The sequence below is a fragment of the Falco cherrug genome, chromosome 9 (assembly GCF_023634085.1).
Source record: "Falco cherrug isolate bFalChe1 chromosome 9, bFalChe1.pri, whole genome shotgun sequence".
Taxonomy (NCBI): Eukaryota; Metazoa; Chordata; class Aves; order Falconiformes; family Falconidae; genus Falco; species Falco cherrug.
Window position 1 is genome coordinate 5,991,157 of NC_073705.1, and position 26,261 is coordinate 6,017,417.

The window sequence follows — 26,261 nt, forward strand, 5'->3', positions numbered from 1 at the left end:
AATATTGTTCAGATTCAATATTAATCACCAGGTGGTAGAGTAATGCCTTTAAAGTTATACAAGCTGCAAAACGTAGAGAAGATTATGACTAAGTAAGCATCTTCCCATTCTATTTCTGAAAGTCAGAACACTTCACTCGAATATCAGCCTACCGCAGCGATACCAGAACAACATTCCTTCCCCCTCTCCCCTGCACTGCCTGTGTGCTCAGCGACAACACCCACACGGCCCAGAACAGCTCTGGGATATCTGCAACACCCAAATTTGGGAAATGCTAGCTATTCCCAGTTAGATTAGGAACAAAGTCTCTTGTATCAGCAGAACACCACACAGGCAAAGGCAGTAAAGTCATTCCAGAAATAAAATTCAAATTCTTTCCTCTCATAACCAGTCCAAATTAAAAATCCCACCCGTGCAACTGCAGCAACCAGCGTGCACGGGCACTCTGCACTGAATCCTCATGTCTGCCACAGCAACACCCTGGTGAAGAGCTGCCTTATGTTGAACTCAGCAAGTCTTTCACTACACAGGGAACAGCACGCTCACCCGTTTTGAAAACATGTTTCAGCTTGACTCAGAGGAGTTTCGTTGTTGTGACAGTGGCCAGGTTACCAGTACCGTCACATGCGGCACCGTTACCTTCCATCGGAGCTTCCCCCGCGCACACAGTTCAGCCAGGGATCAATGCTCCTTGCGAATTCATCCCTAGCTGCTCATCGGCAGGAACAAGACAAAATCCGATTTGCACTTTCAGGAGGCTCTGTCAGAGTCTGCGGTACGTTAAATTCAGTGAATGAGCCAAGTCTCTTGCAGCAGTGGTTCTCCCACACCTTTAGGCAAATTGTCATTAGACTGAAAGCAGTGCGGAGTATTTCCAAATATTTTAATAGACTCTGTATGGGTTGGGGTTTTTTAAATGTTATAAAAAATAAGCATCTCTTGATATTAATGAAACTCCATGGCCGTATTTGGCTGCAAAGTACAATAAAAAGTGATAAGGAAAGCTTTTATTGTTCTGCCTTCACCAGTACCTTCCAGCTGATCTTTTAATACTGAGCCGAACAGTGTTTCTGAATCTATCACTTTTCTTTCTCACAGCAGGGAAGAGTTCTGAATATGAAAGAACCTAACAAATTCTGACCTTTCTTGTATCTTTACCGAGTATTCCCAGTTTCAAACCAAGAGATATCAGAGCGCAACACAGGCCTCAAAGGGGTAATACTGATTAAAGCATTCCTTCATTCTAGAGATGTTCCACTCCTGTCAAAACAAACTTTGCAATGTTTTGAAATACTTGTGATTTTTGAAACATGCTCATTACAAATGAAAAAGGCAGAGAACTATGCTCAAAAAACTGAGATGCTATCCATGAATAACAAAAAACCACCCAGTTTTAAAAATAATAATTATAAAGTATTTCCAGAACTACTAGCTTAGCTTTAAGATGTAAGACACACTATTACATATTCCATGAACATTACATATAGTAAAGAAAAATCTTGTAGTGTGTTTTAATAACATCCAGTGGTGCAAACACAGTAGGGAAGCAATTCTACTTGAAAATGAAAGTCCACAACTCTCACCTGTCTCATCTCTCCAGACATGCTTGTAGGTTACCAAGAAAAATGTACAATGTTACCTAAAAGGGGTCTAGTTCCTAAGTTTCTGTTTCTAACCATTTGCGTTACTTGGGCTGTACTTCCAACAAGAAGGCTGAGGTCTTTTCCCAGAAGGAGAATTTGGGAATTAGATCAACTTTTGGGTATTAGCTAAAAGTGAAACAGTGGTCAAAGGCACAAAAATATACTTCAAACTCCTTGAAACCTCAGTGTGAGGTACCCCCACTAATTAGGGGGGGAAGAAAAAAGGATTAATTCTACTTATTCTTACAAAAGAGAATAAGTATTTTGTGCATAATATTGCAGCTGCTCTTAACAGACCTGTTGCTTTAAGATCTGTTTTTTCTTATTAAGATTTCATTATATATTTAACCCTACCAAGGTCCTTAAGAGTTTTGGGGTTTGTTTGTTGGGGTTTTTTTTTGTTTGTTTATTTTTTGTTCTGTTTTTTTCCTGGTTTGAAAACAACACACCTGCAGTAACTCTGCACCAATCTTTTCTTCCACAAATTCTGTACTACACAGGCACAGACCAAAAGGCCAAAATTTCTCAAAATGCACAGAATATTGGCTGTTCAAATTTTAGGCAGACTTCTTGTCTCCATTTTTTCTTAAGTTCTGCTTACCAGCCCCTGGAAGTACTGTGATTTTGTTTCAAACTGCAAACTAGCTTGGCAAGCAAAAAGAAAAGAGAAAGACAAACAGTCCATTTATAAAAGAGCTCTTCTCATGACTGCAGTTACCCATGTTCACCCTCATACCCACCAAGAAACCACAAGGAACGTGTAACACCCCACGTACTCCAGTCTACAGCTATTTCAATGTTCTAAACTGGGAAGCTTTGACTTATACGCATCCCCCAAAAGAAAAATCTGTTCCAAGTTTATTCTTGTCCAAGAATAAATAATAAATCATCTGCTCCAAAACACGACTATTCTGTGTAAATTTTTTTTGTTGTTGTTTTGTTTTGCTTTGGATAATGCCAAGTTTATTTGGCTAAAAATGGGTATTATACCACTTAGTAAAGTTATCCATTTTATTACTAATGGAAATTATTTATATTTATTACCGCTCCTAGTAAAACAATACCTACCAGCTTACTGTTACATTTTCCAAAGTCTAAACAGTTTTTAAATATGCTCTGCTTTTTATAATTTTTGACTTAACACTAAGTTTTATAGCAAAGTTGTGACTTAAGCTTTCTAACAAGCGTATCAGAACAGCCTTAACTGACACGATACTCCCCTGGATACCCTCCTCAGAGATCAACAAATAAATTAATAGCCACAATCAAACATTAAAACCAGACAGAAATACTACTAGCCCTATTAAATCTTGAATGAAACCAACGACACCTGGCAGCCCATCACACACCAGGTACGGTAACATCAACCCAAACTGCGTGGTGTCGCACACCCCTACTCCAGCACCCAGATGTCATTGCGTCACTGCTGGGTGCAAAGCCCTGGGAAAACAGCCATTTTCTGTAGTGAAACAGCCTGTCAGACAGGTATCACACGGCTCCTCTGGGGAATAAAAATAACTATGCAAATGAAAGAAAGGAGAAAAAGAAAAAAAAGACTACAAATGTAGTAAAACGCTTGCATTATAAACTGCAAAAGAACAGGCTGTAAAAGTTTTTCAAGAAAATAGTAAGCACTACTGAAAACAAAAAAGGAAAAAAGCATTCCTCCTCACTTCGTGCTGAATCGCGCCCCCCCCCCCCCTTCCCACTCCCTCCTACGCCCCTCAATAAAATGAAGTTTCTGTGATATGTGAGTCTACCTCCATTAAACTAAGCCCTGGAGCTTCTGCTACAGGGGAGCTTAAATTAGGAAAGGAAGGACAGTAAGCTACCATGTTGTAAAGAGAAGTAGTAAAATTCACCTTAGCTACACTCATTACCTTTACAACACGGGAGTTTTCTGGCAAGGCTTGTGCATGAAGAACTCTCCCCCATGGAAAACTATCTCCTGTCTTCTCTCACCAGTCACACAGGGAAAAGGGAAAGCGGCAGAAGAGGTGCCACCTGGTGAATTCACCTACACCCTCCAGCCCACGGCTGGTTCCTGGGGTTTATCACCCATCCCACAACACTGCTGCCTTCCCTAACACAGTTCTGTTACTCGGTGAGACAGGAGGTGTCCACGTTTCCCCTCCCGCAGGTCTGCCTGTGGAGGTTTTCAGGGGCCAGGGCCTTCCCTGCCCCACGGTCGCTTGCTGCCCCAGCGATGCTCCCAAGCGGCCGTGCTGCTGGCCAGGCATCCTGCCACTGCTCCGAGCAAGGCACTCGCCTGCATCTCATGAGCTGTGTATGGGCAAATCTTTCATTTTTCTTTCATTACCCCGGCATGTACTGTCACTTAATTTTTATGTATGCAATCCTTCCTGACAAATATGATCTGCTGCCTGGTAATTCATCTGACGTTCATTCTGTTCCTTGCTCTAATTACGGCTCCCATTCCTGACACGGCGGCGGCCGTGCTGCCACAGCCCGGTGGTACACCTGTCAGACGGGTCGTGGTACTGCCTAATGCCCTTTTATGCCAGTCTGATGCTAGCAAATACAAGGAAAGAAAAAAAAAAATTAGATGAATATATTTGCATAAGCCATGCATTCAATTCATGGGTCAGCAGCCAGAGAAATGATGGTTCAGGGTGGTTGCCAGGGCAACGTGGCTACGGGAAGTGCCCGGCATCACAGCCTGGGTCCACACGGGTACTGCACTCTGGTTTGCAGGGTGTTCATCACTCGCAGCTACTTAAACAAATGTCTTAATTAAACCAAAACCAAGATCAGTAGATTTCCTGCTGTTACAAAACCTGTATGTCTGGCAAATTACCAACACACACACACATAAAAAAAGGCAAAGAGCTTCAAGTCTGCATATTTTTTGATTGTTAAAGCCTTCTTTTTACTTGGATACAAGAGCCACTGGAAACGGTGATGTGTTCATCCCTCCCACACCACACCACCTTCAATATCACTCACTGCTGCTCCCTTACTGTTTTGCACCTTATTCACCTGTTTCCAGGATGCTGTTGATTTGATGAAGGGCAAGGTTCATGCAGAAGAGGCTTAACTCTTCCTACACGAGCCTTCTCAATTAAGAGAGCGCAACCCTGGTAAAGGTCACAAGCTTGGCTTACATGTGCAGCCAGTTTCCAAGCCCCAATTTATTCTTATTAATATAGTAAGTGCAGCAGTCAAACTAGATAAGATCATATAATTACACATGATCATATTTTTTGCCTGTTCAGATGATGTGATTGTAACTTTCTGTGAAGAGGATTTATTTTAATCTATTAAGTGTAGTGTGTATATATCCTAGGATAGCTTTTGATGCAAAGGGAAATCTAGTGTTTTATTCAAGTCAATTATCTAAATGGCCTGCCCCGCTTTTTAAGCACGCACAGAATAAGGTATGCATCTTCCTTTCTTGTCCACCGAGAAGCCCCAGTGCTGCTGGTGAGTATTATCAATTAAGTTTGTACTCATAGAAGAAACAAATGAGCAAGACTCACATTCAGTGGAGGCAACTGCACAGTGAAACACCATGTTCCAAAATCTAGTCACAGCGCTACATGTAAAAGAGCTTAAATACTGCACTAAAAGCCAAAGTTCCTTCCGTGCTGTAACACAGAAGTACCTTTGCGACTCAAAATAATTGAGACCCATTAATAAAACCAGAAAAATCAGCCACCTCTCCAGAGGCTACAGAGACAATTATGGAATACTTCATACTATAAGACTTACATAACTACTGTAAGAACTATATGTATAGTACACTTTTCTATAGCATTGTAGTTAATGCCAATGGCAAAAATGAGGGAGAGAGGAACCCAGATGCCCTAAACCACTCAATTTCAATTCCCAGTAAAATGCTGGAAATATCATCATGCTACTTACAAACCACAAAAAACAGAACAAGAAACAAGTAATCACTATCATTATGACTGGTTCACAAGTATCATGACAAATGATAATTTTTTTTTTTCCAATGATAATGTAAGAGTCTTCAGAGGGAAGGAAACACAAGCAACAGATGCATTACACCTTTAACGCTTTTATCAAGGGCTTATATAACTTTACTTATAAGCAAACTGTTAAATCTGTCTAAATGAAACTACTTAATGGATGCAAAATTGGTTGGAAAAGCAGTTTGCTAAAGTAGAATGCTACTTCAAGTGAAACCCTGCAAGACAGCCACTAGCTCTAGCTCTGTTCAACACGTGCATTAATATGGGGGACTGGCAATGCTTTTGCCTTTGTGGGTAACATGAAGGTGAGATAAACCAAAGCACTGCAGAGTACAGAATAAAAATTCAGAGTGATCACAAGTAGGAGAGTCTGGAAATGGGATACAGTTCAGTAAGAATAAAAGCAAGGTACTACACTTTGGCAAGAACAACTAGCTGCACTGACAGAAGAGCAGCAAAACAACCTTCAGATATGTGGAAAACATTAAGAAAACTTGGATATTTAAAGCCCAAGATGAGTTTACAGTGAAGTCCTTTTTTGGAACAGATGAACCCGGAGGGCTCTGAACACTGCCCTCACCTCAGATGACAGTCACAACCCCTGTTCAGGCTAAGATGGCCAACCAGCATCTGCTAAAAATGGTGGTGGTGCACCATGTAATTCCACGAAGCAGAGCACAGGCAAATGTGCTGTCTGGACTGGAAAAGCTGCATTTGTTCCGTTTCTTATAAATCATACACTTACCAGGCCAGACTTTCCAGAAAAAAAAAAATTAAAGTGGAGTTTTAAAACAAAAAAATACTTATTAATTTCATATGAAGAGTATTTAAAACATGTTATCACAGAAAATATAGTATGTATCAAGCTTCTGTCATAGTAGGCCAACAGACATCATTTCTTTTGAACATCACAGCTGACAATGGTATGGCAGTGCTTGCTTAGCGTCTGTGAGTACCATCTTACCTAAGGAATGTGCTGCAGTGGTTTTAGAACTAAAAAAACGGCCTAATCCAAGATCTCCCAGCTTCACCACCCCTGTGGCTGTTATAAAGACGTTGGCTGGTTTTATATCTGCAAGAAGAAAAAGGTAAGAGGTCAAAGCCACAAAAGGTTACTTGGTTCTAATACTGCAATAGAAACATAGCCTGGAGCGCGCTCTGTACAAAAGAGGCTTGAGCAGAACCGTGTTTCTTTTTACCTTTGATAGGCTGAATCTTCCAAGACTTCAAGCTACACACACACACACACAAATCAGAGCATACTTCCCAGCACACAAGAAATACCAATGAGGGAAAAAGTAAGAAACAGCACAACAGAAGAGAGGCAACCTCTAACTGATGGAAATCAAGAGCAGTAAGTCTGTTTCTCTTTGGAAATGATCATTTTCTACAAGAAACTGTACTGCCCACCATTGTCCCCTCACAGCAAAGGCTAATTACTGTCCCACATACATATACATGAGTTCTGGGCTCTATATACAGTCCAGTTTGTTCACAGAGTGTAAAAATTACCAGAACCCCAGTTTCTCAAGCAGTCATGTCAGGACTGAGTTAGTGAGGCTCTTTGCTCACATTAAAGCAGACTAAAATGTGTGAGGCTCCAAATTTCAGCCACCAATTACAGACCTAATTCAGGTACAACTGATAAACTGCATCGGGTTGTCTAAAGGAGGAAAAACAACATCACACTGCTGAAAAAAATAGTGAAGAATTCAGTACTTCAGAGCAAAAGGGAAATAACAAGCAGCAGAAATGGATATTGGTGTCTTTTGGGACATTTGCATTTCCTGGGTCAAGTCCTTCACAAAGGATTTATGCTGAAAGAATCAAGGTAATTTTTGGATAGAGCTCAAAGTTATGAAAAGTTCTAAGACAAGAGATTCAAAAATAATTAATGAAAATAGAGAACAGGTTATGAGAGTGTGGGACATATTTGTATTAATCTTTCAGAAAAGCTTGCAAGACAGAAAACCTCTTCTAAGCCCTCTAAGGTCACAGCTAATATAATGAAGACTATCTTAGAGTTCACCGTATCCAGGAGTCTCAGCATTTTACTTCTGACACTCCTCTAATGGCAAGTTTGACACTTCTACTTAATATCAGCGTCTGGAATACAAAGCAGCTCATCTTCCTAATACCACACTCACTTCGGACTGAGTCCTTTAACAATGAGGCAAAGAGACAGAAGGAGAAATCCATCTTGCAAGCTCCAGCCTCTCTAAACATGCATTGGCTGAACATCAGCATAATTGTTTTTGAATGTAGGCGCTTACTAATTGGAACATTATATTATTATTCAGTGAAAAGAGACTGAATTAATGTTACCTCTGTGCATCACCCTGCGGGAGTGCATGTGTTCAACTGCACTGCATAACTGCACAAAATATTTCCACACCGTCCTTTCCGGGATTAACCGTTTCTGCTTTTTAAAATACTGTGGGAGGAAATAAATAAAAGATCAGTGAAAAAGCAACATATTTGACTCGTTCCTGGACTTGTGTTAGGCAGCTGCAGGTTGCTCATGTCTTCCAGATCTGCAGCAGCATGACTTTTCTTCTGATTAGCTTTTAACTCCTTCTCTCTACATGTAAACTTCAGTGCAGTTCACTAATTAACAACTATTATGAAAAATATGCTTAAATAGGTTTGACATTTTTGAATGGACACCAATTATAATTACCATTAGTCTCCTTAATTACCCTGCAAAACATATGTAATGCCTCAAAACAATGAATGTCTCAAATATTTTGCCTTAAGTAACAAAAGATCATAAAAAAAATCTTGTAAACATTCATTATTGTAAAATCTATTAACAATGATAAGGTAATCTGTTCCTCCTTTTTAAAAGATGGCTAGAGCATCAATAAAGTATCCATGTTTCTTCTGTGATCAGGTAGAATAATACATTCTATTTCATGTATAATAGGAATACTAAATCAACCAAACTATCTCTAGTGAGACAAAAAGACACTACTGATCAGGAGACACACAGATCTGGAAAAAGATCATTTTGTGTGCATTTATGCAGTGCCAACTATAGCTGAGTCTGGATTCAGTGGACCTCTGGGTACTAATAGCTCTCAAATAAAATAATTGTAAGCATAATGCACACAATATGAAGGAGTGCAGCACGGTGATGGTTCCCTGGAATACTGAAGTTGTCCTCCCCAGCAACTTATTACAGGAATAAATAACCAGCTGCATGCTTCAGCAAAGGGTAAACATTATGTACCTTCAGCTATTCTTTTACCATTTCAGAAATACGCAACAGCCATATACATCACATAGAAAGCATGACTGCCTCCTCTGAGGCACCCCAAAAATCACACTACTTCGAATTACTGGTCCCCGACTTCTCACTGCTTCTCCCTGTGCTAGACCACTGAGCTACTTCATCCAGAGCATTAACAAAATACACATGTAATACACTTCCAGAAGTTTATTTATCCTCATCCTTTGATATACAAGGTGTCACTGGATAACAACTAGCTCTGAAACACTGTACACCCTTCTAGCACACTGCAACTGCATCTTTTGCATCATACCCTTGAGAATTTCCACCAGCAGCATGCAAGAGCAAGAATAAAGGAAGGAAATTCGTCATTGGCCCTTTCTGCATCTTGTGCTTTTTCCTCTCAGTAGAGACATCTGATGTCCATTGTCACATTTTATATTTTATGTGAAGTGCTGTTACTGGTTCGTGTTTGACTCAAGTAATGGCAAATCTTCTTTTGCAGATCAGCTGTGAAGGGGCACAACCCTGCAATTCCCCAGGCAGCAAATCTGACAGATTGCAACAGTTTCAAACCAAAACTTGATAGAGAGCTCAGAGAAATTACAGAGGGTGAGGGATAAAGTGTTATATACACAATAAAATTCTTTAATTCTCATTGAAGTATTTAAGAGTGGACATGCAAGGCCACAAGTGATAAATTTCTAAATGTCATGTCCAATCAGATTCGCCTGACATTTACAAGAAAGTCCCAACTCTCCAGTGGGTTATCCTGCAGCACTCCCTTACATCAGCTTTACAATACCTCATAAATAATGCAGGCACCAGGGGCGTGACAAAGACAGTCCCTGTTTTTATCACTCTCGCACCTTCAGAGTGTTGTTACTGCTGTTCCTACCACCTCCTGGAAACTGAAAATCCTCACGTAAGCTTAAATTCCCAAGGGGTGGGGGTGGGGGCAGGCAGGCAAATTCCCCTTCCACAATTAAAGCTATATTTAGGACGAGACTTTTGTTACCTCTTGGTTTTAGGCGTCTGTCCGTCCTGTCCCCGCCCCCCCCCCCCCCCCCCCCCCCGGTAAATAAATAAGGAATTCCAAGATTTGTACCAATAGGAAATCATCATTTATATGACCTTGAAAAAACCTAGTGCATCTTCTTTATGCCTGCAATAAACATGTGGGAAAACAGACCAGGCTGGGGAGCGCTGGCAGAAAGAACACAAGTTGCAGTGCTGTTCAAGTTATCAAACTAAGAATCTATAAATAATGTTTTGGAAAAAAGTAACTCCTATTTATAAAATGACACAAAAAGTAATTTTAAAAAATTAAATAACCAATCTTGGTAGATAAATGAACATATTTATCAGTAGAGAATGTTTTAAACTAAAAACTGTAAGTGAAATAAATGCAAATATTTTATGTGATGGTATCTCACAATTATGTAGGTAAAGCTTTTTATAAGTTAAGATTTAAAAATCAAGCAAAACACTTGCACACCCCAGGACGATCACAGCTCTAACTCCTGCTCTCACAGCTCTCGCTTTCTTTCCATCTTTAACCACAACTACAAAAAGCCTGAGATAAACTGCAAGTTTCCCAGGATCTGTTGGGAAAAGGGTAAAACATACAAGAAGCCACAAGAAAACACCAAAAGACAAAAATACACAAGAGCTCTCCCCAGGCAGGACAAGCTCTGTCTCCACAAGGCCAAGTGAGCCCGCCCAGGACTCCGATGGCCGCCCAGGACCCCAATGGCCGCGGCAGCAGGCGGTGGCTCCTGCTACTGAGCAGCTGTATCTGGAATTTTGGGGCTCTCCCCAGGAATGGCTCTGCCAACTGCCTGTTCCCAGCTCGCTCGCCCAGGGGGACTCTCCTGCGAGATGGAGCAGATTCTCATGGATACTGTAAATTTAGCTGTTGACTATGGACTAAATGGATAACTTGTTTGACAGCCTTTGGCCTAGTGCCTCACAGCTCTGCTGGCAAAGAAAACAAATCTGTTAATAAGATATTTTAACTGTGACAACAAGGAGGAGGAGAACTTTCCAAACATTCATTTATGATAATTACAGAATAATGATGGCAAAAAAACAGGTAAAACACGGAGAGAAGGTTGAGAGTGCTAACAAACATGATATAACACATCTGTTCTCACAAGGGATGTATGTCTAAAGATTAACATGTCAAAGAAAATATAAAAGCAGGTGGTAACAGCTTAACTAAAGCTGGTTTGCAGCAATACAAGTATTCCTAAGAGCAACATAAAAGAAGAACAAGTACTTGAAACATTTTCTCAAACCCAAATCCCCACTGCAAAGAAAGTCAATACACTTTCTTGAATGTCTTCAGAGTGGCAGACAGGCTATGTGAATAGCAAATCTAACAATAATTAAATGTCCCCATCAATCACAGACTGGATAAATCAACCTTGCAAATAACACATACATCCCACCAAATAATATAGAGGCTTGCTCCCTCCAGAAGCAGTGACCAGAAGCAAGCAGCATAGCTTGGTGCATGTCAAACGCCACCAGGCACTTCAGTTTAGGCTCTGGAAGCACCCTGTGGGTGTGCAAAATTGCAAACAGAAAATAAAAGTGCTTCCAGCACAGATGTGCTTACCCCCACTGCCACGTGTCTGCTTAACCGTGGAAGTTTGTAGCACCTCCAGAATCAACATGTCCTTACCTTAATCATCTGAGAGAGATCACCAGCGTCAGCAAGTTCCAGGACAATGTTAAGTTCATTGTCTTCAATAAAAGAATCCAAATACTTAATTATATTGGGGTGGTTCAGTTGCTGCAGATAGAGGGAACGCAAGAAAGAAACTTAGAACGCTGTAGTAACAACTCCAAGATACAATACATGTACTGCTTTTGTAATCATTATGCAAAACAGTTCACAATAGGTGCAACTAGAAACTGTGCTCTGAGTTACTGTAGACAAATATCCTGTAAGAAATACAATGTATTGCAAGTACAGCATAATAAAGTGTCTTGAGTAAAGAGCAATATAGCCTAAAATAGCGTGAAACAACCTTTTCCAATGTAAGCTCACAAAATATTTAAAATCAATGTCCCGAAAGAAGCTTTGTTAAGCAGTAACTGATCCCCACCCACCCCTTAAATATAAACAGACCCCCCCCAACTGTTGATTACGGTACACCTTGACGTCTCTTTGCTCCTTAGAACAGAATTAAATTAAAACTCTGATGGAAGAAAACAATGCACAAATTACATATGTCAGTTTATTCTTCTAATTATTTATGCTTGCCTCTTCAGTGATTACTTCTTTTCATTTCAGGTATAGCTTCCTATATTCACAACTGCTATTGTAATTTTCTTTTTTCTCCTACATTTCTTAAAAAATGGCATCTTCTCAGATTGTTACATTTTACTCATGGGACTAAATTAAGAAACAGGCTCAAGAAATTAAAATTTGTTTTAATATTTTATGTCTGAATTTCTTAACGTGGAAAACTGTAATTGCTTAGAAGATAATGTACTATCTAGAGATCTCTTTGCTCATTTTGCTTTAGATTATCTTTCTCTTGTGCTCTTACAAATGCAGTAAATTTAGAAACTACTAAAGTGAGCATTTCATCTACTAAACAGCTGTGACTCAACTTGTCTATTCCAGGGGTTACAAAGCCAAAAGAAACACTGTTATGATCCATCACGCTAATCACTCCTCTCTGCATGCACATTAGGGGATAGATTCTTCTTTGCAATGCCTCGACACTAGCACACATTAGCGTTAATGGGATCCATGTGCAGGCATCAGGAGAAGAACATTCCCACAAGCCCAAGCCTTAAATAAATAAATAAAAGTCACAGCCCACCATTTCTATAGAAATTTCTTTTAAATGTCTGCTCTCAGGTACCCTGACTGAAGATGAACTTTGAGTGAAAAAAAAGCACCAAACCGCTGAGAACAGCCCTTGGCCCTTAATGCACACTGGGGTGCCGTTCCCCCCCATCACCACGTGCACCATCGTGACAGAGACAATGCCTGGGTACTGCTCTTGTGGATACAGGAGAGCCTAGGATTTAGGGGATGTTTTCTGTCCTCCTTAGGATGCTCTGCTGGGAACTCTCCCCAGAGTTCCCAAAGGCATCAAGGAGTTCAAGCAGTCAAACAAGCCTTTTCCTAACCCTCAGCACCGCGTGCCAATAAAATACAAGAGCAAAACACTACAACTGCAACAGGGAACGAAAACCACACACTGCTGAGGCAGCTACTACACCAACATCTTCCCTGTCCTGACCCCAGCCTTTACTTAGTTTATTTTGTATAACAAAGCCCAACTTAGTCAGATCCAAGCACTGCTTAACCAATACAAAAAAATTAAGTACCTTTTTTGTGAGACTGTACACACATTTTCTGATGGTTTTTATTGATTTGAAGAAACCCATTAGATCTAAAAGAGGAATGTTTCTTCTATTACAGTGAAGTATAAAATTAAAAGCAAATAAACAAACCACCCATGCCATCATGCTCGCTTCTGTGGTAGCTCTTTTGATGAAGCGGTCTCCGAGGACTCCTCTCGCAGCAGCAAAAGCTGACGCCACCCTCTGCAGAAACCAAGCAGAGGGACGAGTGCCCCAGAAAGAGCCTTACTAGACTCTCTTCTCTGCTGGAAAACCCAGCAGACTGCCCATGACCTTTCAGAGGTGTGAATGCAGAAGTACACATTTTTTTTCCTCTAATTCACGGACCCTTGAACACTGTTTTCCCAGCCAGCTAGGTAAACCACTATGGATAAGCCAAACTTCCATTCTCCACTCTTTCTGTCGTCAAAATTTTAAGTACATATATTGACTCTGGGTTGGGTTTTTTTTAATAACTACTGTATATTCATGCAGCGTGGAAAAAGCCACCTGAATTTTCTTCTGTATATTCATTCTCACCAATCCTCAAATGCACAAAACATTACAAACACTTTATCTTGGGTTAATGACATTTCCTATTTCTTTAATGCATCCTAGAAGTCCAACGGCAGTTAATGCCTGATGTGTATGCACAGCAGCACTGTCAGCACGAGGCATGCAGAAGGGTAAGCCACCTCTAAATGAGTGGCTGTGGGTGCTGGCAGCCCAAATGCTGATTACAGCTGTATTACTGAGCTGCTTTGCCTAAACCTTTTCGCCAGAAATACACTGAAAGGAACATAAAATTTCATCTCGCTTCTGTTAAATTTTGAATAATTATAGCCCCTTTGTTCCTGATATAGAAGTCTTTGATCAAAACAGAAAAAGTACTTTGACAGGGATGGACTACAGTAAATCTATGCAACTCCTTCACAAACTCCTCAATGGTCTACATTAAAAATAAAAACAACAAATAAAGAAAAGCTCTTATAGCAAATTGTTTTAGTAATAGTCTAAAAATACTTCATACTAGACACCAGAATTTAGAAGTAGCAAGAAGTTTTTAAAAATATCAATATCCCATATTACATGGCCAGACACTAGACATCTGCAAGGCAGACATGTACATCACATCTACAGAGTGATGAAAAAATTACCTGGATTGAGCAGGATTTAACCAGACTCTAAAATACTGGGCTGAATCAGGTCCTTGGCACACTTTATACTTTCTAGACATAGGAACAACTATCTTAATTGATAAACTCAGGAAGTGAAATTTATTTTATCTTCTAATACAATGATGCTAAAAATGCTGGAATTAAAATTGAGAATAGTCATTCATTTAGGAAAAACACACTTGTCCTGCTTTCCTGAAGCTGCACACATGCTATTCCTAAAGGAACCAAAATGTGAAAAGCTCACAACAGACCCAGAAACCCCATGAAATTCCATAAAAAGCCAGACCAGAGGCCAAGCATACTCCGCAGCAAGAACTTAACTGTCACTTTTAAAAACTTTCTCCTGCTTCCAGGCACAGACTGTTCTGCCCCATGCTGCATAAGCAGTAATGCCTGCTGCCCAGCCCCAAGAAGGGAGCTGTGTCCTCCTCTGATGAAGCAGCTCTGAAGCTTTTAAACGTGACTAAAGCTTTTAAACGTGACTTTTCACAACAGTCCCAACACAACCACATCTTCGGTTATTTCTGTGAAGCTGTGACAACAGCCAGTTCTCACAGAGTGAAGAGTGATTAATTAGCAAAGGATGAGTTGCAGATATATTGATCTGATCCGTTACTCGTCTTACGGCACAGAGTGATGTGTGGTCCAGCTGCTGACAGACACACCAGCCCTTCCCTGCCCACAGACAGGCTCTGAGTGATGCTGCCTGCAGGAACAGCCTGCGCCTGCACGGGGTCAGCGAACACGCTGACCACAACAGCATCGTAACACAGCTCCAAAATCGGTAACTTCAACTTTGATTACTTTTTACTTACTATCTGCTGATCTTCTCAGAAGCTGAGCTACACACATCTTGGATAACATTCAATGTATTTTGTTAGCTCTGAGTGGAAAGCTAGTAGTCATTTGAAGGAAGTGAACTACACACAATATTAATATATTCCCTTTGCATGTCTAACACAACAGGATTCAAGCTGACTTTTTAACGTACTCAAACTTCAGAATCTTCAGATGGAGCTACACAACTGTCCAAGAATTGTTGAAATTCAACAATAAAGATTAATTAAACTACCAGCACAATAATGTTTTGCAAAATAAACAGCATATTAGTACCTTCCTGTAGACTGCCAGCAACTATGCCTGCTCTTCCCCTCACCGCAGCTAAATGAATTTACTGGTATGTTTTCTATTCTTCTACAAAATACCATGCAAACCAATCCAGTTTTACTAACCAGTATTTTTCAACGCAGAATTGCACTTTGCTGGTCTAACGGAAACTCCATCCCACCAGAGAGCTCCAGCTACTATTTAAAAAACAATCTCCAACAAGAAGCTGGAAGCATGGCAAACATGCTACCCTGCTCAGAAGACAACCACTGAAGACTTCAGAACATGTACAGATACTGCTTAATTCCAGACAAACAGAGGCTTTTAACTTAAACACGTTGGCTCAGAGACAGGTAACAACAGCTTTTGTCTTCAAAAGGAGCTAATTCAGGCTTCCAATACTGCTGCAGCTAGACAGCTTTGGTGATGGTATAAAGACTGGGGAGAGTAAGTAATTTAAATGACTTCAGCAGTGGATAGGGAAGCCCTACACCGCTCAGTGTATCATATTAGTGTTCACAGCAACCGTAGTTTGGTATCTGGCTTCTTGGAGAACTTGTCTCTAGCAGATGAGGTTGCCTCTGGCCACCCCACATGGGTGGCTAGGCGCTGAGCTTCTGGAGGCTCCTGTCAGCATGGGTATTTTATTTTCAGTTTCCTCTGATTCTAGTAAATGTGCACATTCTGCTCTGAATAAATCTAGTGCAAGTTTACAATATCTTCCATAACCAGACTTCAAGACAAAACTGTTTAGACTACCTAGAACCCAAAAATATCACAAATTCTGGCTTTGAATGTTAATGTTGGCATTATTTTTCTCCATGACTGTTAAGCAACTGGATCATGTTCACACAACATCCTGTATGCCTTTGCTGCAGTCTAGCAGACTCAAGCTTTGTCTACAACTGCATGGATATAAATTGACAATTTAAATAGAAATACCTAAAAACACATTTAGAAAATGAATTATTTAATACTTTTAGAATTAAATTTGACTAGCTGAACTAAAATTTTAGCCTTCTACAATCTGTTGCATTTACTCAAAATACGTATTTGAAGTGCAATGCATATATATTTCCTACCAACATTTTGAAATAAATTACCGAGATGGAAAAAAGCACTAGTTTGTTTCATCACTTAAAAAGTACTCCTTGGTTTCATCGCCTTTACCTACACTACGATTTTTCATGCGTGTTATGTGTGTGTGTGTGTATATATATATACACACACACACACACACACACACACCCCTTTTCTCATTTAGCTAGTTCATTAATTAGCTTATTTTAAAGTGACAAACAAAACACGTAAAGGGCAGAATTTACATGCCTCTCAAAGAGGAGTACTTGCTTTTTTACAACAGAAAGATTAACAGATTCCTTAGACTATAGGCAAAAACCTCAGTAAAATTAAGTTTTAAGCCAAAATTCTTGCATCATGTAGGCATTCCAGTTTGCAAAAGAAAGCACAGTCTATTAAGATAATTCTGTCTGATACATAAGCTTTATTTGCTATAAAAGGCAAGTGACTGTTGCCAACCTGAAAACAATTTTTTTCTCAAAACAAAAAATGGAAAAAGTCATTGTAAAAATTCTTACCTTCAACAGGTCAATTTCTTTAATGCAATCTTGCCTAGCCTTGGCATCCATCATTTCAAAAATCTTCAAAGACAAAAACATAGAAGATTAAAATGAACAACAAAAAGAAGATTTTTATATTTTAACAAGAAATTGGTCTTTTCTCTCCTAATTTGTATATCCTCTGCCATAATGAGTATTCACACAATCCCCAGATCAAAGAAAGATCAATGTTTTCTTTATTTTGAACCCGCTAAAGGGCCAGGAATAGAGTAAAATTAATTTTAGAACCCGTAGGCAATATTCTAAGCAGCAAAAAAAATAAAGATACTACTTTATGAATTTGCTGTTATGATTTTCAAAACATAGTTATCTTAGTTACTATTAATTTCACATGGTAAATAAAAGATAAAATGTTTACTTTTTTCTTTTAAACAGAGATAATAGCTCCCACTGACTTCTCTGTAATAATTAACAATAATATTGAGCATTAATATTCATTTTGTAATAATCAGGGAGTAAGGCACTAGAAACATGAGTTTAAAGGATGTGATGAAGGATGAAAGGCAAATTTCCTCAAACAAAATGCTGTTCTGAATGCTGCACAATACTTCAAGCATTGTTACAAAACTATACTGCTTGCAGTAAAGTTTTTCAGAAATTCATCTAAAACTCCCTCAGCAAGCGCAGGCATTTTCCCCTTTGTGTTCATGTTCTCCTGATTCACCTCTGTCACAACAGCAGTCTCCTAGCTAAATACCTATGACCATTAGGAGCTCATTCTTTCACACACATTTAATTACGATTTAGTGAATCCTTTATAAAAAGTAAAACAAAAATTTAAAAATAAATACGAAGTTGCACCATTACTACATAATTCTGATTTAGAAACATAAACCCACTCCAGGATGACGAGGGGTAAAGGCCACGCAGTGCAAACAGACTGCTCAAAACTGCAATGGGGTCCCACATAGGGTACACAGGCTATAGGCAAAGCAGCCCCAGAGAATACAGCCCAGGGGCAGGCAGGAGCGCAGTGGGGCCACCTGGCCTCTCGCATCCAGACGTAAACTGAGCACCATGAAACTATCCTGACCTAATCAGTTATTTGTAAAACTGCTTTGAGACCTTCAGAAGCATTATTTTTTATTCTGTATCTTGAAATAATAAAGAAAAAAAAAAAAGAAAAAAACTCCCAAACTGAGCTAAATAAGAAAGCAGAGTGTTGGGGTTTTTTAGTGTAAAAATATCAAACCAGACCATCCAGTGCTCTCAAAATATATTTATAAAGCATTTTATTGCATTATTATTGCTGACAAAAGAATACTGAAGGTAGTATCCGACTCAAAGTAATCTGTGTAGAACTTAAAACATTCCCATTTTACTTGCTAAATAGTAAGACTTTGAACTTCAGCGCTCACCTGAACTTTCTTTAATGCCACAGGTTTTCTGTCCAGAAGACAGGTTGCTTTGTAAACTTCGCTGAATTGTCCTCGTCCAATCTTTTTCTCTATCTGAAAATCTGCCAATGTGCAGCGATATGGGTACGATGTTAAATGTCTCTGTTCAAGTAAAAAGAAATTGTATCAATGAACTAGAAAAAGTGATGCAAAAACATGAATTTGCATTCCCAATCTGTCTTGTTTACAACCACAAACTAGTGGTTTCTATTACTAATCACATGCAGGACAATCAATTCCTCCCAGTAAGGATGGCCCAGCAAGATAGACAAGAAATTTGTTGTTGATTTGGTGTACGATGGACAACAGAGCGGTCTGGCTTTCCTTTTCCCACCTTCATTTTTCTTCGTCCACTTCAGACAATTCTGTACCAGAGCAGTCGCACCATAAAAGCACAGCATACAGCCACAAGTGCACACACATGTAATGGCAGGACTGGGTAAAAGTATTAACCAAACTGAAGCATAAACAGCTACTAAAAATGTACAGAACAGAGTTAAGATCGCCAGATGTACGCACCCTCTGGCTCTCATTGCTGATGGTCCAAAACTTAATCTAGGCTGATCAGCCTATAGATAACTCTGACCATAAATGCATTAATTCCTAGTAACTATATTAGTAACATAGGCTGAATTAAGTTAAATGAGTTTTTTAAACGGGAAATAAAGTCTTGCCTTCTGTGTAAGTAGCTAATTGGTTCCAAACTACGATCTCCCTAGTTACAGACCCTCTCATCAACTTTGCCCGCCTGTGTCACTTGGGAGGTGCTGATGCTTACTTCTGAGGTCCCAGGTAAATACTCAGCCAGGGAGGTAGACACAGCGTAACGAGGATTACATACTCCACAGACTAGGAACTGCTCCCTAGAGCCATTCTGGTCTCTTCTGTAATTAACATGATGCTAACCAATGTTTAAAAAACGAATTATGGAAATTAATGACTTAAAGTTGCCATGCACGCCAAGTAGAATATTTTTAAGCTTCAGCATCTTGAGCCATTTCAGAGTTCCCATCAAAAACCACAGAAAGGCAAGCACACAGCAGAAGCTGGGGGAGGCCTTCCCAGGGATGCAGCCATCATTCACAGCTGAATCCTCGGCAGGCAATCCCAGCAGCAGCTCCCGGGAGAACGGACCAGGAGGGCTGGATGTTTGAAGAAGGCGTCATTTCCTAACACAGAGGGCTGGGGCTGGAAGTAAGATTTCAAACACAGGTAAAGCTTTCAGGTCAGCACCTTTTACCAGCACTACATACAAGACAGCATGAGGATCTCTTACAGTGTCTATTTATTTTGACAAGTTAGTAACTCTGGACTTCTTTGCAACAGAATTAAAAATGACTACTATCCAACAAACAAAAAAAAAATATCAATCAAGGCATTTGAGAAAGCTTCCAGATTTCAAGGCGCGCACGCAACTCTGAACTACCATCACAGTTACTTGGCAGAGGTTTCGTAAACAAAGTTGTAAAATTCAATGTTTTTAAGAAAACTCACCAATAAAGTCCCCTAAATAGTAATTTCTGACCCACAAACTGCATCAATCAACAAGGACAAGCTATTTTGAAGACTGACACCTTTAAAGCCTCTTTACCACAACAAACGCAGGAGAAATCCCCATGACGAAAGCTACTCTACTGCAGGCATACTCAAGAAAAATGATTATGTTTTATAAATGCTGATGATACAGAGACACAGCTGTAAGTCACAAACCAGACAGTGAAAAGACTATCAGCTCTCCTCACTGTCACCTTCCCCCTCGTCCCTGTGGCACTGAGATGCTGTTTGCTGCTGGGGCTCATCCAGCACTTCCCCGCCGCTGCCCCGTGTCAGTCGCCAAGCACTTCCCGAGGACAGTGCTCCACAGTTCTGGGAGGGGAGGACTGCTGCTGAACTGAAAAGCTTAGAGCTTATGAACTCCCGAGGAGACAAAACCACAACACTAACATCCAGCCCATGCCTGCTAATTCAAGTAGGCACCTAACTGGAAATTTAACTCCAGGCCATCAACATCATCAGCTTTCTTAGCTTAAATTCCCTGAAAGAGCAAACCCACTCCTTTTCAAATGAAACGACACTTCAAGTAATTATTTCTGAAATGCCAAGGCCACAGCTAAGTTTTTCCATCTATCACCATGAGCATTTGAATACTCTCATACTACGAGAAGTGGTTTTCACTTCTCAACGCTAAAGATGACAATAAAAAATTTAATTCATGAACAATAACCTACACAAATACAGCAGCTGCATTGAAATTTGCAGTTATACATAAAGGCAAGTCACACGCAAATAGGAAGTTAATTTCATCAAGTATTTCCTTTGAACAGTTCAGGAAGTGTTTCCCTGTTAAGGGCACTTTAGTTTCCCCTGCGCTCTGAAGGAGCCCCATCACCCACCTCACTGCGCAGCCACCGCTCCCTGCAACCAAAGCCTGCCGGGGCAAGCAGCGGGAGGGTACTCGCAGTACCTGTGCCATGCTTGAAGCTGTACCGCATTTACAAGCTGTAACACAGCAAAGTAAAACTTAAAATGAAGATTCAGTATGTGTTTCTCCAAGTTTTGCAGTGTCTGCCGTACAATAAAATGAGAGTACCCTCCCACTGATGAGAAAGAAGGTAGCCTACGGGTCATCAGCTAAAGAGCAGAATGTGAAAAGAACACTGCTTTATTAGTTACATCAATTTCACTGGAAGTTACTAAATTATCAGCAAAGTAAGGCAACCTGGGATGAAACCAGACAAGCAAATACTCAAAGTAATCAGCCCCTGCAGCCTCCTCAGTTTAAACTGGTTGCAATCTCTCTCTGCAGAGATTTGATAGGCAGCAATAATCAACATACATTAAAGTAATACAGGAGTATTCATCTCATTCCAGGAACTGCTAACGAAACATTAGTTTACATGCATTTTTTGTGTGACAAAACCACCAGAAGACTGAACACAAGTATTTGTTCAACTTGATTGGTAACTAACCAGGAACATCTCCATTTCCTGACTGTTTTACATATGAGTTACTAAACAAATCGGGCTGTCCGGTCAAATCGCTTTACCCAGCCAAGACAAAGGTGTTAGTATATAAAATTACAGAACACTTTTTCCTAATTAAAAAATAGAAAGGAATGAAAGCATTTCCTTCATTGTGAACGTGTGCCTCCTGAGCCATGCTCTTCTCTAGCAAGAAAGTTTGAGCAAAAAGCTTTTCTACCTGGGCATTAACATTCACAATAGAGCTAGCAGTTTCAGTGAGATTTTATGAAGCCACTACCACAAAACTTTCTTTTTAAAGAAGAAATCCTTGCTGAAATCAGGGATGGTATCCGTTTGCCCTTCATAAATCATTAAACTCTGCGTTTAAACCAAAAGTGTTTAAGTGTAAATTAATATTTTAAGCATGTGCCAAGAAGTATCTAGCAACTTAACTTGAAAATATAAATAAATGTTAGGCAAGTGACAGGGTGTATGTGTGTGTCCTAACCACTTTCACATGGTTAGCACATAAAGTCTGCTTGCCATGCTGGAGGTAATGCTGGGTGATGACTGGACACCTTAGCTGATATGTTCTGGCATCCTCCAGGACTACAGCTGCACATTTACATATGCAATGACCTAGATTTGCATTTGCTATCACAACCTATCAGACCTAATTAAAGTAATGGAGCTTTCATACAGGCTAGAAGATGTTTGATTATGGTATAAACCAGAGAGCATGCTCAGGCTAGACCAAACATAGCAAGCTCCCTGTTGATTACGGCAGTCCATCTTCCCATACTTCTCTGTTTAAAATTAACCCTCTTATGCTTTACTGTACTGAAATGTAAGCAGGTCACTCTTCTAAATACTGTTACAAGGACACATTTAGAATACCTAAGAAATACCTACCTTCTCAGAATACCATCCCTATAGCCTGGCCTTGCATACATTTAACTTATTTCATGACTTCTGACACGGGAAACTCAATTTTTTTCAAGTCCTTCCATGTTTAACCACTACAATTTTTCACAAAGCTGTCAAAGAACCAATACTTCTCCATTCAAATAAACCATGATCTTTATTTCTGCAAACCTCAACAGTCTTCATATACAGGTATGAAACGTGTGTAAAATTACATCCTGCCATCATCTTCAAACCTGTTCATCAAAAACAGATTTTCCCATTTTCAGGACAGATTCAGGTGCAGTGAAGGGTTCAGGTCTACATGAACACAGTAAAACCAAGCCAGTAACCCTGAAAAACAGGTTGCAAGTCAGTGATTTGAGCTAGAATGAAAAAAAGAAAATTTTTTTAAAAAGGGGGGGAGGGGGCAACCCAAGCAAATAAAAACCCCTCCAACCACTGGATGTCTGAAGATACTACGACAATTGGGCTGTCCGCACATTTCTGTTCCCAGGACAGCTGTAGGAAGGGGAGGCTGGGAAGAACTAGTTTTGAGACAAAAGCTGTTCTCTTTATCCACACAATGAAGTCTCATTCTTCTACTACTCCATTAAAAAAAAAGCGCCAAAGACAAAAATCAATTAATTTCTTATTTGAATAAAGAGGCTATTCATTTTAAAGATGAAATACAGAGATTATTCCAAGAACAAGCCATTCTGGACAACATCTCTGGCATACATGTCCTCTTTCAGATGTAGTCACTGATGCGAGAGCAGAAATTGCAAAGCTGGCAGAAGCATGCAATGACAGCCCTCGTCACAATACTGAAGGGAGAAGTTTGCCAGAACTTTCAGCCTTAAATTTTGAGGCATTATGAGATTTACTGCAAAATAGAATTTGTAGGGTTTTGCGATACTGAAAAATCCCAATGAAATAAAAACTTCATATTACCTTGTACACACTGAACAGATATGCTGAAAGAGTAAGAAACTGCAATTAAAGATTAATAGGTGTCACTATAAACCAGATTATAAAGCAACGCAGGCAAAGACAGAAGATGACTGTTAGGAAAGTTTCTTGCTATATACTTGCTCCTTGGTGACAGGACCTAGTTTCTACTTATGCTTCCAGATTTTGGGGTTGTCTGTTATAGTGCTACCACCGTCGCCTGACCACAGGCCACTGAACATGCAAGAACACAAACATGTCAAAACTTACAACTGGAGATTTGATACAAAATCCTTCACACACTGCTATAAGCATGTGTAGACAGGACAGCTACGTAACTGAACATGCTTTTTGTACTTCTTTTTTAAATGAGTAGTTGTACAGCTCAGAATTTGTATTTTGGGATAAAGAAGAATAAGGAAAAAAACCTGTTCTGTAGAAAGACTTTCAATCTCCAGACTAATTAATGTTTGGCCAATAAATTATTTAAGAGCTGGGGAAACCCTGAACTGTCCTGAGAAAACTGTCCAAGCAGCCTTTCCTGCAGCCTCTAACCTGATGTTTCAAGCAGAGGGAAGTACTGGCAGACTGGCGACAAAAATACTGGTAAAATACTAACATGCTGCAGAGGAATGCCTGTGCGGCTGCTTCTCCCAGAGGCACAGAAAAGAATAAGCCTGAATGAGCTGAAAAAAGGGGAATGTTCACTGCTAATTGCACAATATATAAACCCAGAGTGCTAATGTTAATTGATAATAAAGTCAGTTGTTTTACTGCTGTCTGATTAGCATGTGGAAAACTGGCACTAGTCATCAGTCTGCACAAACAGCTACAAGGTCACAAGGTATTTAGATTACTTGTAATCAACCTAAAAATTGTTAAAGATTGGTTAACCAACAGTTAAAAAGTCAGACACTACAATCTTTAGATGCCAATAAAAGCATCTTTCCTGTAGAGCCATGAAATGAAATATTCTTTAGAAGAGTAAAAACATACTCGCCCAATTAATTTTCTGAAATCTCATTAAAAAATTTAGCCCGACTAAGTCATACACTTCTGACCTGAATTTTAATTATCTTTATGCTGCATATAAGGCTTTTTCTGATATTTGCAATGCATCATTAATTTTAAAGGAATGGTTTCCTTGCTTCTAAAGTGCATACTTCATCTGAATGACATTTACCGTAAACTAATTTCACCGTTAAAAGACATCTGTGATAGTAGATGGGGAAGCTTCAGCCCCTCCAGTTGAACACATATACATTATGAGTAATGATTTACTATCAACATCAGTGTTTCAAACATCTTTATGACATACAAAATTATACCCCATCTCCATTCAATAATGCCTACCTAAAAAGAATTTTGCATACTTTGAGTTTGAAATTCCAGGTGAATTTATGAGAACACATTAGAACAGATTGATTAAAAAGAAGAACTTCTAAGCTTACAGAGATGAGGACACTTTTAAAATATGGATTATCCTTCAAACAGGTAGTCAAGTAATTATTGAAGAATACATCCAGTTTTTCAATTTGCAGCTTCAAAACTAGACTTTACAGTCATCATAAAATATACTTAACCTGACCTGTCACCTAGAATTTCAAGTTTGCTAAAGAACTTGGCTTGAATCTCTAAGTATTAACATCCCTATCAGCAGATATTTGTACTAGCTTACAACAAGGAGAGAAATACCAGCTTGAAAATAGTAGACCAAGGTGATATTCACAAATTAGTATTAACATAGAAATACTCTAAGCATTTCAGAAACAATAAATTGAAGAGTCTTTGTTGCTAGACAACCAGTTCAAATCCATCTTCAATTTGCAGACCAAAATGAAACTACCATGAACAGCTCTGCGAGTATATAAAAGAGTTGTTTAAAAGTGAGTTATTGTGTTTATTTAGTATGAAAACTAAGTCAAAAATTATAGCTCCATATTTTTATACCACTGATCTACTCTTAAATAACTTTTACTGCTTACTGCTATAAACACTAAGTAATCTGGAGACTTAAATAATTGACACTTTCACTTCAGAACATTACTAGGCAATGTTTTCCCTCCTGCTGATGAACTCCTTCAGGGTAATTCTAGGCAGGTAAGGCAGTCAGAAGCTAAAACTGATTTTATTGAGCCTTTTTTATATTTATTTATTCACTTAGTCTGATACCTTACCCACAGGTCTATACTAACTAGTTATAAAGCAGAAATAACACCTCTATCAGAATGAAGGGGTGGGGGAAGAAGCTTTAACACAACAATATAATTACATGAGAAGTTTCTGCTAGAGGAGCACACTGTCGCTCTGGTCTTTTTGGAGGTGACACTAGTTTTGAATGAAAGGGCTGGAAGGGAGAGAGTGCCATTCCATACAAAACCCCCTCCTCATCCAAGGCTCTAAAAGCTCAAGTTCTGGTTTTTCTGCTTAAGCTTTTAACCCTGCCATTCACAACATTTCTTTTAAGTTTGGTCAATTTTTCCTTCTCAAACTTCTCTATCTTCCAAAAGCTACTATATAGCATGTCTGCATTACTTGTATCTTCAGAAGAAAGAAATAATGTAATTTTGGATTCTTCCAGGTAATAGGTACCAGAATAATAAAAATTAAATACAGTTATGTTCCTGCAAAATGGAAAATCAGAAATATGTAATAAGGAATCATATCAAGCCATCAGTGTAAGGTAGCCTGCCCTCTAAATAGTACAATTTTTGTTAATTTCTAAATTGAGCTTGCTGAGGAGACACGTTGTTTTCAGTTCTCTGGTAGACTATATTTTCATCATCCAGCTTTTAAAAAAAATATTATTTTAACAGCAAAAACAAAGGAAGTCTTTCTGCAATCCTAATTCCAAACTAGATCACTCTCAGAATGGTTAATATACTCAGAGACCTCCACTAACACCACCTGGATATTAACA

At 39.4% G+C, this 26,261-nt stretch overlaps 1 protein-coding gene across 3 annotated transcripts in view; it reads right to left on the reverse strand.

The window, feature by feature from the left end:
* NEK6 (NIMA related kinase 6) overlaps positions 1-26,261 on the reverse strand; it is an 84,248-nt gene that overhangs the window by 16,127 nt on the left and 41,860 nt on the right. For all 3 annotated transcript variants that reach the window (XM_055721362.1, XM_055721361.1, XM_055721360.1), the window contains exons 3-7: positions 18,486-18,626; positions 17,086-17,148; positions 11,521-11,631; positions 7,925-8,033; positions 6,564-6,671 (exon numbers count right to left, since the gene is read on the reverse strand). In XM_055721362.1, the coding sequence (XP_055577337.1) occupies positions 6,564-6,671; positions 7,925-8,033; positions 11,521-11,631; positions 17,086-17,148; positions 18,486-18,626 (532 nt within the window). The remainder of the gene's footprint in view (positions 1-6,563; positions 6,672-7,924; positions 8,034-11,520; positions 11,632-17,085; positions 17,149-18,485; positions 18,627-26,261) is intronic.